Source organism: Zalophus californianus, chromosome 7 (assembly GCF_009762305.2).
Source record: "Zalophus californianus isolate mZalCal1 chromosome 7, mZalCal1.pri.v2, whole genome shotgun sequence".
NCBI classification, from domain to species: Eukaryota; Metazoa; Chordata; class Mammalia; order Carnivora; family Otariidae; genus Zalophus; species Zalophus californianus.
The window spans coordinates 107754284-107769931 of NC_045601.1; the positions used below are offsets into that span (position 1 = coordinate 107754284).

A 15648-nucleotide genomic window follows, 5' to 3' on the forward strand; every position below is an offset into this window, starting at 1 on the left:
GCTAGGCAAGATACACGACTTTTTATTTCAAAGTGAGGATAGTGAGTGAGAATGAGGAATGGTCGTTTACAGCCTCAATCTTTTTTTAAACGATTTTATTTATTTATTTTAGAGAAAAAATGCGTGTGTGAGAGTAGGGGACGGAGCAGAGGGAGGACAAGCTGACTCCGCACTGAGGGCGGAGCCCCACATAGGCTCGATCCCACAACCCTGCGACCATGACCTGGGCTGAAATCAAGAGTCAAATGCTCAACTGACTGAGCCACCCAGGTGCCCCTCTTTTTTTTTTTTTTTTTTAAGATTTTATTTATTTTAGAGGGGTGGGGAGGGGGAGAGGGAGAGGCAGAGAATCTTAAGCAGACTCCCCACTGAGCGCAGAGCCCCACACAGGCTTGATCTCACCACCCTGAGATCATGACCTGAGCTGAAACCAAGAGTTGGACACTTAACCGCCTGAACCACCCAGGTGCCCCGAGAATCTTATTCTTTTAGCCTGTTGTCATAGGCTTCTTTTTTCTTGACTGCTTTCGTTGTCCATCACGAGGGAATGATTAAATAAATTATGGAAGACAATGCAATTATATGCAATGAGGTAGGTTTTCATGTCCTGAAATCTTAATGGTATTTTCTATTTTTTGGCCTGCTGATCTCCATTTCCATTTCCTAACAGTATCCTATTTCTCTTGTGGACTGGTCTCTCCTTCATCATGTACATTATTGGAGTGGAGTAGGGTATCAAATATAAATGTCCTCCCAATACATAAGTTGAAGGGGTCTCTGGAAGATCTTTTCAACTCCTTCCATCTCTCCATTGGGAGGGGGCATGAGATGCTATAAACCTCTCCTGTGGGTGGGGGGGCGCCTGGGTGGCTCAGTCAGTTTAACATCGGACTTGTCTGACTCTTGGTTTTGGCTCAGGTCATGATCTCAGGGTTGTGGGATTGAGCCCCACGTCGGGCTCCACACTCATCGGGAAGCCAGCTGGAGATTCTCTCCCTCTCCCTGTGCTCTTCCCCCTGTTCAGGCTGTTTCTCCCTCCCTCTCTCTCTCAAATAATCTTAAAAAAACAAAAAGCTTCTCCCCCCTGGGTTTTGAATCTTGAGCAGGGTGACGATGGAAGAAACATTGGAGGTTTGGGGCAAGACTTTTAAGAATTTCTACCTACGGGGCACCTGGGTGGCTCAGTTGGTTAAGCAACTGCCTCCGGCTCAGGTCATGATCCTGGAGTCCCGGGATCGAGTCCCGCATCGGGCTCCCTGCTCAGCAGGGAGTCTGCTTCTCCCTCTGACCCTCCCCCCTCTCATGTGTTCTCTCTCTCTCATTCTTTCTCTCAAATAAATAAATAAAATCTTAAAAAAAAAAGAATTTCTACCTACAAAGACCTACGAAGTTTCCTTGTTCCTGTCTTTCTCAAATCTAGTGGTTCTTCCATCTTCCCTTCAATCCTTATCTTTTCTATAAAACTCCATTATGCTGGTTAACCAAGCAGATCAGTTTCTGTTGCTTGCAACCAGGCTAAAATACTCGGAGATATTTGGTTACATTTGAAAAAGCAAGATACAGAATAGGGTGTAAAAGAGTGGTCCCTGGTTGTTTTGTGGTTTTTGTTTTTTGGCTATAGATGTATTTGTATGTAACAATTTTGGAAGTATATACAAGAAAGTGTTGATGGGGGTTATTTTTGGGAAATGGGAGTGGGTCCTGAAATAGGAAGACTTATATTTTATGCTGTTTTTTTTCATTTATCCCATGTGTATTGGTTTAAGAAAAAAACTGTCCGGGTGCCTGGGTGGTTCAGTCGGTTAAGCATCTGCCTTTGGCTCAGGTCATGATCTCAGGGTCCTGGGGTGGAGCCCTGCATCCGGCACCCTGCTCAGCGGGGAGACTGCTTCTCCTTCTCCCTCTGCCGCTCCCCCTGCTTGTGCTCTCTTGCTCTCTCTCTCAAATAAGAAAATTAAAAAAAAAAAAATCTTAAAAAAAAAGAAAAAACTGTCTAGGTAATTATGTTCTTGTGATTTGCCTGTTTATTATTTTGATTTGCCTGTCTTTGTTTATTTTGATTTGCCTGTTTTAGAAATCACTTGACTCTTTTTTTAAGAGTCCTTTCAGGACATTCTGTGGCTCTCTGGCTTGACTCCAGGGTTCCTTTCCTAGCATATTCCACAACAAGTTACTTCTGTACTGTCTGCACTTTGGGATTATTTGGAATCATTTAGGAGATAAATTGAGCAGTGCTTTCTCAGTGAGGCAAAACCACCACACCCACCGCACCCAAAAGGGGGTTCCATCTGCAATTTCCCATCGGTCCCAAACCTCTTGGATGATGAGCCTTTTTGAAGTTGACTTCGTTTTGTTTCAAGTTTTCCTTGTTGCTTCCTCAGCGAGTGACATGGGGTTACCAGGAATCAGGTGGGAAAGAGATTAGTGTGAAAGCAGCCAGATGAGCCTAGAGTTGGGGAAGACAACATGGCCAACAGCTTTTGATCCTGATGAAAGACAAGCATAAGGGGGCAAACATGTGAGAAAAAGGACAGAACCTGTGAAGGGCAGCCGACTTCTGAGAGGCCAGGCTGGACCCAGGAAAGCTAGAGTAGGAAGCAGTGTGCAGGAGGTATGACCAAAGGCAAAACAAAAACTCAAACCGCCCCTGAATTATTTCAGGGGTAATGGCACTTAGCTTCTTCCACCTTTCCCACTTCTTCAGTAACACCTTATTTTACACTGTAAGGAGTTAGAGGGACATGACAAATCTTTATAGGCAAAGAAGTTGAGGCTGAGAGGAACTTACGCTGAGATCTCTATGTGTTAGACAAGGTCCTAGAACCCATTTCTAGGTTCTGCTGCCAAAGGCACTTTCTGCCCATCTTGTTGTACTGCCTCCCTGGACCTTCACAGAAGTGATTTTTTTTTTCCCTGAGGATCTTCTTGCCTTTGCAAGTGTGTTCAAAGGCCAGGCTCCAGCACATGCCCATGGGAAATGTAGATTAGGGCTTCAAGGCCTTTTATGGGCAGCAACACAGACACGGGCTATCCATATTACAGAATCCACTTTAGACTACAAAGGTGCTCCTACCATTTGTGTGAACCAGATTTCTCCACATATTTAACCCTATGATTACAAAATGCCTTTACCTTTATTCCTGCACAAAGCACCATACAGGATGTACCAAGAAGCAGGACATTGGAATATAGACTGCAACTCTACTGAAGTGGTAGGCTGGAAAGAATTTTAGCCCTAGTTTCTTCTCTCCTGAACTCGCCAATTCCCAAATGGAATGCAATTATTTTTGTGCTTGTTTCCTCTCTAGACTGCAAGCTCCTTGAGAGTAGATCAGACCTGAATTATCCATGTATCCTCAGTGCCCAGCCCAGTGCCTGTCAACTGCTCAAGCAACGTATGGTGGCTGATGCTCTCCACCTGCAGGTGGATACCCAGGAGCCCTCCCTGTGTCTCGGAGAACATACACAGGCTAAAGCAGAGTCAGAGCGTGAAACCAGCTAGCCCCTGGGGGGACAGCACAGCCAGAGTCTTGCCTGAGCGATGCTGTTTCAGTGCCCCCAGCCTGTGGTTTCTTTCTTTTCTCTTTGCCCCCAAATAATCCCCTGGCCCCCTTCCTGGAACACAGCCCCCCCTACACAGGACTGAAGGCTTTAACCATCCTTAGAGAAGATGCCTGGTCTTTCCTCTGGGCATTCCCTTGGGGAACAGAGACAGATCCTAATCAAGCAGCCAGATCATCCTGCCTTCTTCATTCATGGGGCACTCCCATTGCAAATGGCCTGAAGGGGGAGGGGAAGGAATGTCATGATGGGCACATATTTGTCCTTAGCAAGAGAATCTTGACATCAGGGCAACACTGCAGAAGACATTAAGGGATGCATTGAGTGATGTAACTATTCTAGCCGTAATGATTCTGACTGCTGTTAGTTCTAGGAGAACAACTTCCTGTATATATATTGATTACAGCAGAATCTTGATTTCCTAACTACTACTGCTTTAAGGGTGTGTGTATGTGTGTGTGTGTGTGTGTGTGTGTGTGTGTGTGTGAAGGCGGCACAATTAAACCATAAGGAATGTAAGTGTAAATCCTAGGCCCCAAAGAAAAATTTAAGGAGCCTTCTACCTCACCCCCAGAAATACGTTTCACCCTATGGTGATTTCCCTAACAATTTGGGCAGAGTCCCACTTGTGAGGGCAAGAACTCAGAAGGGCCTCAGGGGGCTGACTTTACAGCTAAGGTTACAGAGGTACTTCTCAGTGGATCAAATGTGTGAATCCAGAGAGAAACATGTTAATTCTGGCATAAGTCTTGTGTAAAATAGTTTTCCGGCCCTATCCCTTTTAGCCTTCTTGTCCTTCACTGAAACAAAAGTATGATTTGAGAAAACCTCCTGCAGACTGAGGCTCATTTATGTAACTTCTCAAATGACCCCATTTTCCCTTCCTCAGTTAAGGACCCATGTGAAAAGAGTAGGGATGGAGGCCAGAGATGTACATGACTAAACTTTCTCACTGACCAACCCTGTTGAGTTGGAAACTGTTTGGAAAGGCCAATAAATTACAGTCCTATCCCCTCACTAGTTTAGGCTCCTGTTTGGGGATGGTAAATCTATTTCAGTTGAACTCCCACTGAACACTTACTTACACTTTTCTTCTGGAGAAAGAGCCATTCCTATTTGCAAAATCAAGACAATCACAGTTGCACATTTTCCCAAATCTTTGGCTGTATTGCAATGGTTGTTTCATTTCGTAATCTCCAACTAAACATTTCCTAACCATGGATTAACAATATAGTTACTGACTGGTTTCTTTTAACAGTATTTATCCAACATAACAAAATAAACTGCAATTTGTTATACTTTTTTTTACAAAACATTTTATAAATATTTTTACAAAATGTATACAAAGCAATTTCAAGTGAGACATACTATACAAATGAAGGTATTTAAGCAAATAAAGCCCACACCACACTGACAGTGAGTGACGCGTCCTCTATAAGTCAAGTCAGTCTGTAAGGCCTCCCTAATCTAACAAAATCTACTAAATTCTTCAGAGCTAAAATAGTTCTTTTTCGTAATTGCCAGTTTAAAATTTGCTTTATCTTTAGGCAGTATTTAAGGACACAGAAAATCAAATGCTTAATAACAAATGCACACTTTTCCACAACAGGAAAAAAAGAAAGAAAGAAAATGATTTTTGTTACTGAGTACAAGTAGTTCTAAAACTTAACCTTGACTAACGAACCTAAACAACTGAAAGTTGGCCGTCCAAGGTGGAGCTCTCTTACCCTTCGCCAGAGGGGGCTCGACGTGCGAGTTAGGACCCATGTGCGCATAATCTAATCACAGGAGTAAAATACATTTTCGTAATCTTCATTTGTCATTATCTAGAATCTTTCCTCCATAGAAAGTAAACTTACATACAAGGACACAAAAATTTACAAGTTTCATTTTGGTGAATTAGGCTCTCTGTTTGCTAGACAAGTGTTAGGGCTTGAAAGACCCTTTGAGATGGAATTTAGAAAAGTGGGGGCTGGGGTAGCAGGGCAGGATAGGGAAGGAAGGGAGGTGACCAATGTACATGAAGTTTATCTTTTCTCTTAAGAATTCCACTGATTGGCGTAATTAATTAGTAGCCTACGTGAAGGTTTCCAGGTAGAGAGTTCCACAATGAGAAGAATTTGATTAAGAGGGACCATCTTTAAGTCTTGCTAGGAATGAGGGGAGCACGAGTCCTAAGAGAAGAAGAGCCTATGAAATCATGGGGTTCAGGGCAGGGTGTTACCCCAGGGCTGCCCAAACAGAAAGTTCCAACTGGCAATACCAACTTATCCTTCTAATATGTTACAATACAGGAAAAAGGGGAAATCTGCAACTTGGACATTGGCACAAATAAGGAAAAAATGGGAACCCTAAAATGGCCCAGATTTTCCAAGTTCTATTGGCCAGGGTGGGGGTGAGGGTAGGAAGAAGGTACTTTGCTCTTAAGAAGACTGGCTGTCTGAGGGGGTTCCTTCAAGGACAGTGCAGGGACAGAGCGGGACAGGGAGAGTCTGGGTCTTCTGTTGTCGTGTTTTCCAATAATCAGAAGCCTTCCTTTCCATCGCGGGCCAATCTGGAGAAGCAGCGCCCAACATGATGACAATGGGGGTCATCCCCGTTCTGGAAACAGCCAGAAACAGATGCTGGCACCGTGTGAGAGTGGAGACCAGTGGGTGCACCTCTAAAGCCCAGAGAGATCAACCGAAGAAATGAGAGTGCACGCAGGAAGTGGGAGGAAGAGTGGGTGTGTCCACACTGTCACCAGAGTGACCTCTGGATCTGAACAGCTCAGGTACACACACACACGTGGGGGGAGGGCACGTATGAAATACCGTTACGTGGCCTTCCCGATAATGGGAGAGACCGGCTGGTTACAATGACACTGAGGATGAAGGGAACAGCAGAGGTGGGATGACCTGGGGTAGGAACACAAGGAAGGAAAATGGGGAAAGTTCCCTGAAAAGAAATATAAATAAATAAAGCAGTAAGTCATGTTCACTAATATGAACACGGGCCACACACAGACCATGACAGGGCATGTCCTTTGACTCTCAAGTGGGACTCCCGTGTCTTAGATCTTTTCTTTCAGTGGGGGGGCTGGCTGGTTACTTTGGTTTGTCCGTGTTTTGGTAATGATTGCTGCCGGGGGTGGGGGTGGGGGTGGGGGTGGTGGGGTGACTACTGTTCTCAGACAAGAAGCATAAACAAGGCCAAAGTCCCCTTAAAGTTTAAACTGAAAAATTACAACACAGTTTTCAAACGAAAGTGCTTTAGACGCTTGGCTATTTGTGGGAGAGGGGCCAGAGAGGTTAAATGAAAAGAAACCCAGCAACAAACAAAAACATATAGCATTATGTTGACTATATCCAATTAGAAAATGCGAAAATGCTTGTTTTTTTTTCTCAATAGTTCACATATATATATGCTTTTACATATATACATATTATATTCCTCAAGGCTCTATCCCGGCCTCCCCTGTACACTGTGCCACTTAACTGGTTTCCGTTTTCCTTTATTTAGCCTGATGAAATGATCTCAAGTCATGCTGTTGCAACTAAGAACAGAGAGAGCATTCCCTAGATGAAACTCAACGTGCATCGGCTGAAAAGCGTGACGCTTTGCTCCGGGAGCGTCAGAAAAGCACTCGAACGATGAGCAAGGAAACCCTGCAAATGCCCTGCTTGTGCGCTACTGGCAGCTTCGGGGCGCGGGGGGGGGGGGGGGGGGGGGAGTCGTCCTTGCGGCAACCCTGGCAGAGGAGCTCAGAGATGGCCTGAGGGGGCATGACCCGGCGATCTGCCCTCCCAACAACAAGGACAACAGACCCCAAACGGCAAAACTGGGAGATGCGGTGGGCTATTCTTTAAAAAGTAGCTTCTATCGGTCCTGTTTGATTTTCTTTAATAAGTCTTTTCCTTTCAAATGACTTATGATTGTCAGAATTTTACCCAGGGCCAAGTGTACTGTGATCTCAGCGGTGTTTTGTTTTGAAAAATTAAAACAAGTAAACAAACACAGAAATGACTATAAGCACTTTCGTAACACTTGAAATGTGTCGGGCCTATCAGACTGCTTTCTAACAAAGATTCGTTTCGCGAAGGGATCTCCCTGTAACCACGACGAGTATTGCTCTGAAACAAAGAATGAGATCGAGATCAGAAAGGACAACCTGTGATGAAAGATCAAGCTGGCTGGAGACAGGAGACCACTTCCGTTTGCTTTTGCCAGGAAAGAATGTAACTTGTCCGGGGCGGGGCCTCGGGGCGGGGTCTCGGGACGGGGCGGGGTCTCGGGACGGGGCGGGGAAGGGCTGAGGCTATTAACACTCTAGGATACTATTTACAGCTGCTTCTAAAATGGAGTCCGTTTCTACAATGCCTTCACTGTGGTCCGGGATGAACTTTTCCAGGCAGTTTTCCTGCGAAGCCATTGGAGAAAAGTTGGGGAAATCCAACTCGACAGAGCCGCTAACCGTGGGGTCACTCTGGGGCTGCCGCCCGGCCTTTTTGAGTTCCAAGATGTTCTTAAACGTTGTTTCTAAACTCTTGGTGAGCTGGAGATCTGGCTGGGGTTCGCCCGACCCTTTCATGATGTCTGTGTGTAAAACTTCATTCTTTGGAGAATTCCTCAGAGTTTTGTCCTGGAAGGAATTGTTACACGTCATCTCCAAATGAGAATCCCCTAGGATACTGGAGAGTTTGCTGTCAGTACCATGGTCCAGTCGGGATGAGGATTTTCGGGGCCCTTCGGGGCCGGGAGGGCACTCGCTGGCCTTCACCGACTCCCGCCTGCTGCTTTTCTCTTCGGACGCACTCCGGTACTGAGCTAAACCCGCCTTGTCGAACTTTAGCGCCCTGCCGAGGCATTCAGTTTTTTTAGAAATGTTTCCTTCTGCGGAGACCACGAGGTGATTAGGCACTAGATGAAACTGGTCATGATTCGTGGGTTCTGCCATGCCTGGTCTGGCTCGGTCTCGGCTCTGGGCCTTGGCCGTCAGGTGGAAAGAGCTGGTTGCTTTACTGCCGTGCTGGTCACTCCGGCCAAACTGCGTCTCGTGAGCAGCTTTATCAAGTTTGAAAGAACAACAGAAATCAGCCTGAAAACCCTCTGGAAATGGGAACAAAAAGAACACTGAGTGAACGCGGGGGTGGGGGTGGGGGTGGGGGTGGGGGGAGAACTCTACAACAGACACCCCAGTGGGTCGGGTTCAAGCCCAGCCCAGCGAGCCAGTCTTTCATGGCCAGGAACGCGCGGTGGGGGGGAGGGGGGTGCACAACGCTTGAGGGGGCTTCCTATAACGGTAGCCAGGGCTTCCAGACACGAAGCTTAACCTCTTTGACAAGGTAGCTGCTTGGTGACACATGGAAAACCAGATGGGCCAAAAGCTCCGCTTTGTCTTGATCTCTTAGTGTTTTTTTTTAAATTTATTTACTTATTTATTTAAGTATTGGCTACACTTGGGGCTTGAACCCACAACCCTGACATCAAGAGTCGCATGCTCTACCGACTGAGCCAGCTAGGCGTCCCTCTTAGCGTTATCTTTAGCTCGTTTTTTATTAATGGCTGCTTTGAAACAGTCTGAAAACAAATTTGATGCTGGTATCAGCCTGGTTTCTCCCTTGGAGCAGAGGGCCCGGGAATGAGGCTTTAGGGCAGGGGTGGGGAGTGGACACAACTGCTTGTCTTTGGGTGATGGCACTTCAGTCCTGGTAGACACGTGTGAGGGGACCAGGCGTTACAAAGCTGCACTCTGCCAGGAGCACAAAACAAATGGTCAAATGATATCTCTTGGAAGGACAATGGCGTGTGCAGTAACCAGGTCTGTGAGTGAGCCCTGCACTGTGCCAGGCTTGAGGAGCCCAGGGTGGCAAGAGAAATGTTAGGGGGATGTGGGAGGTGGAGGGCACAGAGGCAGCCTGCTGTCACAGAAGGGCAGAAAAGGTGAAACAGGGCTTCGATGACATCTGTAAAACCAAAATGTCAATTCCTTCACCAAATCACAAAATGTGAGATGTAGGGGACACAGCCTTCACATCTAAAAAGAAGACTCCACCCCCCCAACACCGGCTGTGCGGGCACCAGATACGGGGCTGAGGCACATCCGTGTCCTCGGCTGGGGGCTGGGACAGTGTATGAGCCTTTATCCATAACGCCCAATTCGTCATAAGGCAATAGAAGATTGCAGGTTCTAGGAAAAAGGGACAGAAATATATCCTACATCATTCTCTTCCTTTCTGGAAAGAGTTGCGGATTCTCCTAGCTACACAGCATTTCTTTCAGACTCTCCCTTTAGACCGAGTGTAAGGATCATTTATTCTTTTGAGGGATTTCATGAGCCACACTAAACATAAGGCAGAATCTTGATATTTAAGAGTCAGAAAAGAAGTTAGGGGAATGGAAATAAAGCCACTGGAAAATAACAGTCTAACAGTAGGGGGATGGTTTATTTTTTTTCTTTTTTTTAATTAAAAAAATTTTTTTTAAAGATTTTATTTATCCATTTGACAGAGAGAGACACAGTGAGAGAGGGAACACAAGCAGGGGGAGCGGGAGAGGGAGAAGCAGGCTTCCTGCCGAGCAGGGAGCCCGATGTGGGGCTCGATCCCAGGACCCTGGGACCATGACCTGAGCCGAAGGCAGATGCTCAACGACTGAGCCACCCAGGAGCCCCTTTATTTTTTTTTATTAAAGATTTATTTATTTATTTGTCAGAGAGAGGGAGAGGGAGAGAGAGCATGAGCAGGCAGAGGGAGAAGCAGCCTCCCCGCTGAGCAAGGAGCCCGACGCAGGACTCGATCCCAGCACCCTGGGATCATGACCTGAGCCGAAGGCAGACGCTTAACCGACTGAGCCACCCAGGCATCCCTAGGGGAATGGTTTAGCTAAATTCTCAAATTAATGTATTAAAAATTGATTAAATATTATTTTGAAGACCCTAGAAAATGTTAAGAACTTCAGATGTGTTAAACGAAAATTAGAACAAAATCATATGTAGATATGATTTTAAGTATACATAAATGATGTATGCAAATGGGAACCAGAACTGGACAAAAACTGGGAGAAATAAAAACTTTTCGTTTATAGGATGGTGCAAGTATGGTAAAATTTATACTCCACGAATTGTTATAATGTTATTAGATTTAAAAAAAATTTAGAGGCCAGAAAAAAGTAAGGAGGATTTTTTTTTAAAGTTTTTTTAGTTATTTATTTGTTAGAGAGAAAGAGCACAAGCAGGGGGAATGGCAGGCAGAGGGAAAAGCAGGCTCCCCGCTGAGCAAGGAGCCCTCCCAGGACCCTGGGATCATGACCCTAGCTGAAGGCAGATGCTCAACGGACTGAGCACTCAGGCATCCCAGGGAGGATTTTTTTTTGAAGATATTTATTTATTTATTTGAGAGAGAGAGGGAGAGAGAGAGAGAGAGAAAGCACAAGCGGGGGGGGGGTCAGAGGGAGAAGCAGGCTTCCCACTGAGCAGGGAGCCCCATGCAGGGCTCGATCCCAGGACCCCAGGATCATGACCTGAGCCAAAAGCAGATGTTTAACTGACTGAGCCACCCAGGCGTCTCTATTTTTATTTTTAAAATCTTTTATTTATTTGAGAGAGAGCATAAGCGGCGGGAGGGGCATTGGGAGGAGAGGGAGAAGCAGACTCCCCGCTGAGTGGGGAGCCCTACACGGGGTTCAGTCTGAGCCACCCAGGCGCCCCAGGAGGATTCAGTTTTATTTTATTTTTATTTTTTAATTTTAATTTATTTTTAAAAATTTTATTTATTTATTTGAGAGAGAAAGAGAGAGGAAGAGCACACAGAGGGAGAGTGAGAGAGAGAAGCAGACTCCCCACTGAGCAGGAAGCCTGATTCAGGACTCGATCCCAGGACCACGAGGTCACAACCCAAGCCGAAGGCAGATGCTCAACCAACTGAGCCACCCAGGTACCCTGAGGATTCATTTTTAAAAGGCAGAATGTGTTGGGGGACACTGAGCATGGAGCCTGCTTAGGATTCTTTCTCCTCTGCCTACTGCCCCTCCCCAGCCACGTGTGCGCGCGCTCTCTCTCTCTCTCTCTCTCAAAAAAAAAAAACCCCACAGCACAAAAACAAACAAAAACCCAGCCATTGCAAGAAGGACACTTAGACCCTCCTCTGTCCCCCTGAGAGCAGGAAATAAATCTCCCACGTGAAAAGTGCCCTCCCTGTACCAGGAGAGAGAGACATCCTTATCACCAGAAATAGAGAATTCAGGGCCCAGAGGTGTAGAAACAGTCCTTATTAGTTTCACTAATTTACTACTCCAGTCCAAATTCTGTTTAGAATTCCTTACTAACTGAAGCTCCCAGAGTTAAGTCTTCTTTATCCTGTCAATTTCTCATAGATTTATTGTCTCTGTCTAAAAAGTGTAAAAACTGCCTGCCTTGGTCATTCTTTGGGTTTCAGTTTCATTACTGGGCCTCTGTACACATGTAATAAAACTTTTTTTCTCTCCTATTCATATGTTTCATATAAATTTAATTTGTCCAGCTAGAAAAACCTTGGCCGGAGGAAAATTTCTTCCTGCGCAGTCGGTGGGAAACTGCGGGGTGAAAGAAAGGTACTTAATGAAGCATCTTAATTTATGAGCTTGCGGGCAGGGCCCCTAAGGATGCCTTGCACATGGTAAGACAACTCGATAATTTGCTGAGGCTTAAATGCTTCCGGGAAGGCTTCTGACTTAATTTAGTTCTCTAGGGGCACCTGGGTGGCTCAGTCATTAAGCGGCTGCCTTTGGCTCAGGTCATGATCATAGGGTCCTGGGATTGAGCTCTGCATCAGGCTCCCTGCTCAGTGGGAAGCCTGCTTCTCCCGCTTCCACTCCCCCTGCTTGTGTTCCCTCTCCCGCTGTCTCTCTATCAAATAAATAAATAAAATCTTAAAAAAAATAATTTAGTTCTCAAGAAATAGAGAAAGAATGTTTATAATGGGGAAACACAATCATATAACGAATGTGGAATTCCAGCTTGGATTTTCTAGACTATGGACCTTCTCACAGTATTCATGCACTGTTCTCGCTCTGGGTTTTTTCTCCCCAGAATGCATTCTGTACCTTCAGGTTTCATACCCAGCGGTGGTTCAGAGAGACTCCCCACAGGCCCACGGCCTGGAACCCTGGCAGCACCTCTCCTCTACTTTTCCTCTGACGTTTCTTACCAGGATCTACAAGTGCCAGACGCTTGTCTCGGGACAGAGAAGCTCTTTCCTCCTGGTTGAACATCCTGTCAATCATCACCATCTCAGCAGAGGGGTTGATCCGCTGAAAACGAAGAGTCTGGTCATTTCAAATGCCTTTTTAACAAAGTGCAAACATCCCACTGCATCTTTGAAACAAACGAAGCAACCAGACCTGAAAATTTGGTGTCTAGGTTCTAGTAGCATCCCATTTAGTCCCATTTATCCTTGTCATGTAGGGATGCATTTTTTAAAATTGCATTTTTGGGGAAAAGGTGATTTACACTGATTTCTAGAGAGCATGTGAAAACTAAGCCTGCCTTCTTTGCTTCCTCGGCCTGTCTCTGCAGGCACCTGCACCTAGCAGTTTAATAGACTCTTACAGAGTGATTTTATGCACACACATGCATTGACATTCCTCTTGGTTTATTTCTGCACGCAAATGGTAGCAACTGTACACACTGTTCAGTCTTATTTCCCCCTTCTGCCTAACAATACGTTAGAAATCTTTTCATTAGGATAACATGTTTCTTCATATTCTACTATACTTTCAATGTGTTTTTTAGTAAGGCTTTCCTTAAAATTATTTTTTGCTCTACAGAATTGAAGCTTAAATTATATTGTGAGTCCTATTTAACATGAAAATTCATAGCAGATATAAGATAACTTGAGGAAATAAGTGGTCCTTTCCTCAAAAATGGTAAGAGTTAAGTCTTTTTGATATCTCAGCATTTTTTTCCTGAAATGGTTGTCAATGTAAGAACAACATTCCAAATTTTGGAAGCATAATTTTAAGTAAATATAAATAAGTAAATATATATATTTAACACACACACATATTTTATACTGTATTGTATATGTATATAATGTAATTCAACTAAGCTCCCAAGGTACATTTCAAAGTTGATCTTAAATTGGAAACTGCTTGTAAGAGGCCAATTTATAAGTGAAAGCCTGTATGATTTCAGAATTGCTTCTAAAATCTCAGAATAGGTTTGGTCTTTCTATCATTTCCTGAATTATCTTCTGTCTCTAATTAACCGGAGCTTTAAAACTAAGTTTAGTTTCTATTTGGAATGATGAAAACGTTCTGGAATTAGACAGTGGTTGATGGTTGCACAACCCTATGAACATACTAAAAACCATCAAGTTGTACATTTTTACATCATGCATGAACTTTATGGCACGTTAATGATCACTCAGTTTAAAACAAGATAAAGCTAATTTTAACACTTGTCATCACCTGGTCTTTTCAGATGTTACTCTGAACAGTTTTCCCCACACTTCTGGGCTGGTGAGAGGTAGCTGACAGCATCAGAGTATGCATGGGGGCTGGGGTCTCAGATGGTCCTGGTCTGTCCCCTAGCTCTGCTAATTGCTCTCCAAACTGATGTAGGATGTTAGGCAAATTACTTAACCAAAGCCCTGGTTTCCTCACTTGGAACCAGGAGAACCATAGCATGCATTAGGTGTGAGCGAACATGTCAAGTGCAGCGAATGCCAAGTGTCAGGAGTACCAGTCAGGTGGAAGGTTTTCTACAATCTTCAGTATCTGTGCCTTTGAAATTATGTTGGGAGAATGTAATTCCCTGAAGTTTTTTTCTCTCTGAATTACTAGCTGTGACCTGTGGGGTTTTAAAAAACAAATATGCTTAGTAGCATGAATTTTACCATGGCATCTTCTAGAAGCAGGCATCTGTATTTGTTAAGCATAGCTTGGGTCCTTTTTAGGAGCTGAGTGGCAACTGTTTCAAATTCACTGTCGACTTTAAAAAAAGAGAGAGAGAGAGAAAATGGTAAGAGAGTGCAAATCACTCACTAGGTCTTTTCTTTCTCAGGACCGAAATGCATTACTCTTCCATTACTCAAACATGTCTTGCCTGTAACAATCTTCTCTCCTTAGGTTAGCTTTCCTTGTTTAAACGTGTTTCTGCACTTTCCCTCACTGTCCACTGTTAGGTGACTGGGCAACTCATCCCAATACTAGCTTATTTTAACTTTAATTAGGAGGCCAAAACCAGAATACTTTTAACATCACCGATAAAAGGAAACCATATAGCACAGACATGCAATAAATATCAATGAATAGAGAAGGATCTGTTGGTCTAGATGGTCAAACCTCCACTCCCTTCCAATGGTATGAAAAACGGAAACAGTTGAACAAGAAAGTCCCATAGTCTGGGCTGGGCGGATCGGTTTTATGTAAGGACACAAACTAGTTCATGACATCTTGCAGTTCACAGTGCTGCGGCTCCGTCCTTTGCCTGCCAGTCTCCAAAGGTTTTGCATTTTCTAGTCACTCCGAGTCTTCACATCCCTGTGTCATACTGGACCTGGACCGTACTCCCTGGACTGCCCAGGGAAGCTCCCAGGGGACTGACCGGGACCGATCTGCACTCAGATCAGAGACCGAAGCCAGGTCAGCACGGCCAAGGGCAGCTGAGTCCCCTGACTGAAAGCAGGGGAAGGGAACTGATGGAGTCTGGGCTTGCGAACGGGGTGGGGGGAAGGAGGGTAGAACTAAGCGGCACAGCTGGGAGGGGCAGCAGGGCCAGGTCTCAGAACGGGCAGAATTCCAAGCTGGCATAAAGGGGCCCTTATCCTTAGCATTTTTGCCAGTTTCTTGACCATACAGCAATGCCCTAGACTCACTTTGGAGCTCGAAGAACGGTTGTGGGGGCTAAAGTATCTATCTCATTCATAAAACTGCTGGTAGCAGCTAAGGGGTCGCATTCTGCCCAAACACGAGAAATCACTGTGTAGAGTATTGCCTTCAGGGCCATCCATCTGCAGCCAGCTGTCCAAACAATGTTTTGGGTTCAGTGCCCCCGGACTGGTCAATAAAATACTCTGACATTTGGGTATCCCCTCACCGAATATTGAGAAGAGTAAGTCACAACCCTAA

At 45.0% G+C, this 15648-nt stretch overlaps 1 protein-coding gene across 5 annotated transcripts in view; it reads right to left on the bottom strand.

Moving 5' to 3' along the window:
* Positions 1–4711: 4711 nt before the first annotated feature.
* Positions 4712–15648, bottom strand: part of BICRAL (BRD4 interacting chromatin remodeling complex associated protein like) — a 72302-nt gene continuing 61365 nt past the window's right edge. For all 5 annotated transcript variants that reach the window (XM_027600848.2, XM_027600847.2, XM_027600851.2 and 2 more), the window contains 3 exons: positions 14415–14509; positions 12726–12828; positions 4712–8649 (listed from right to left, as the gene is read on the bottom strand). In XM_027600848.2, the coding sequence (XP_027456649.1) occupies positions 7862–8649; positions 12726–12828; positions 14415–14509 (986 nt within the window). In that variant the 3' untranslated portion in view covers positions 4712–7861. The remainder of the gene's footprint in view (positions 8650–12725; positions 12829–14414; positions 14510–15648) is intronic.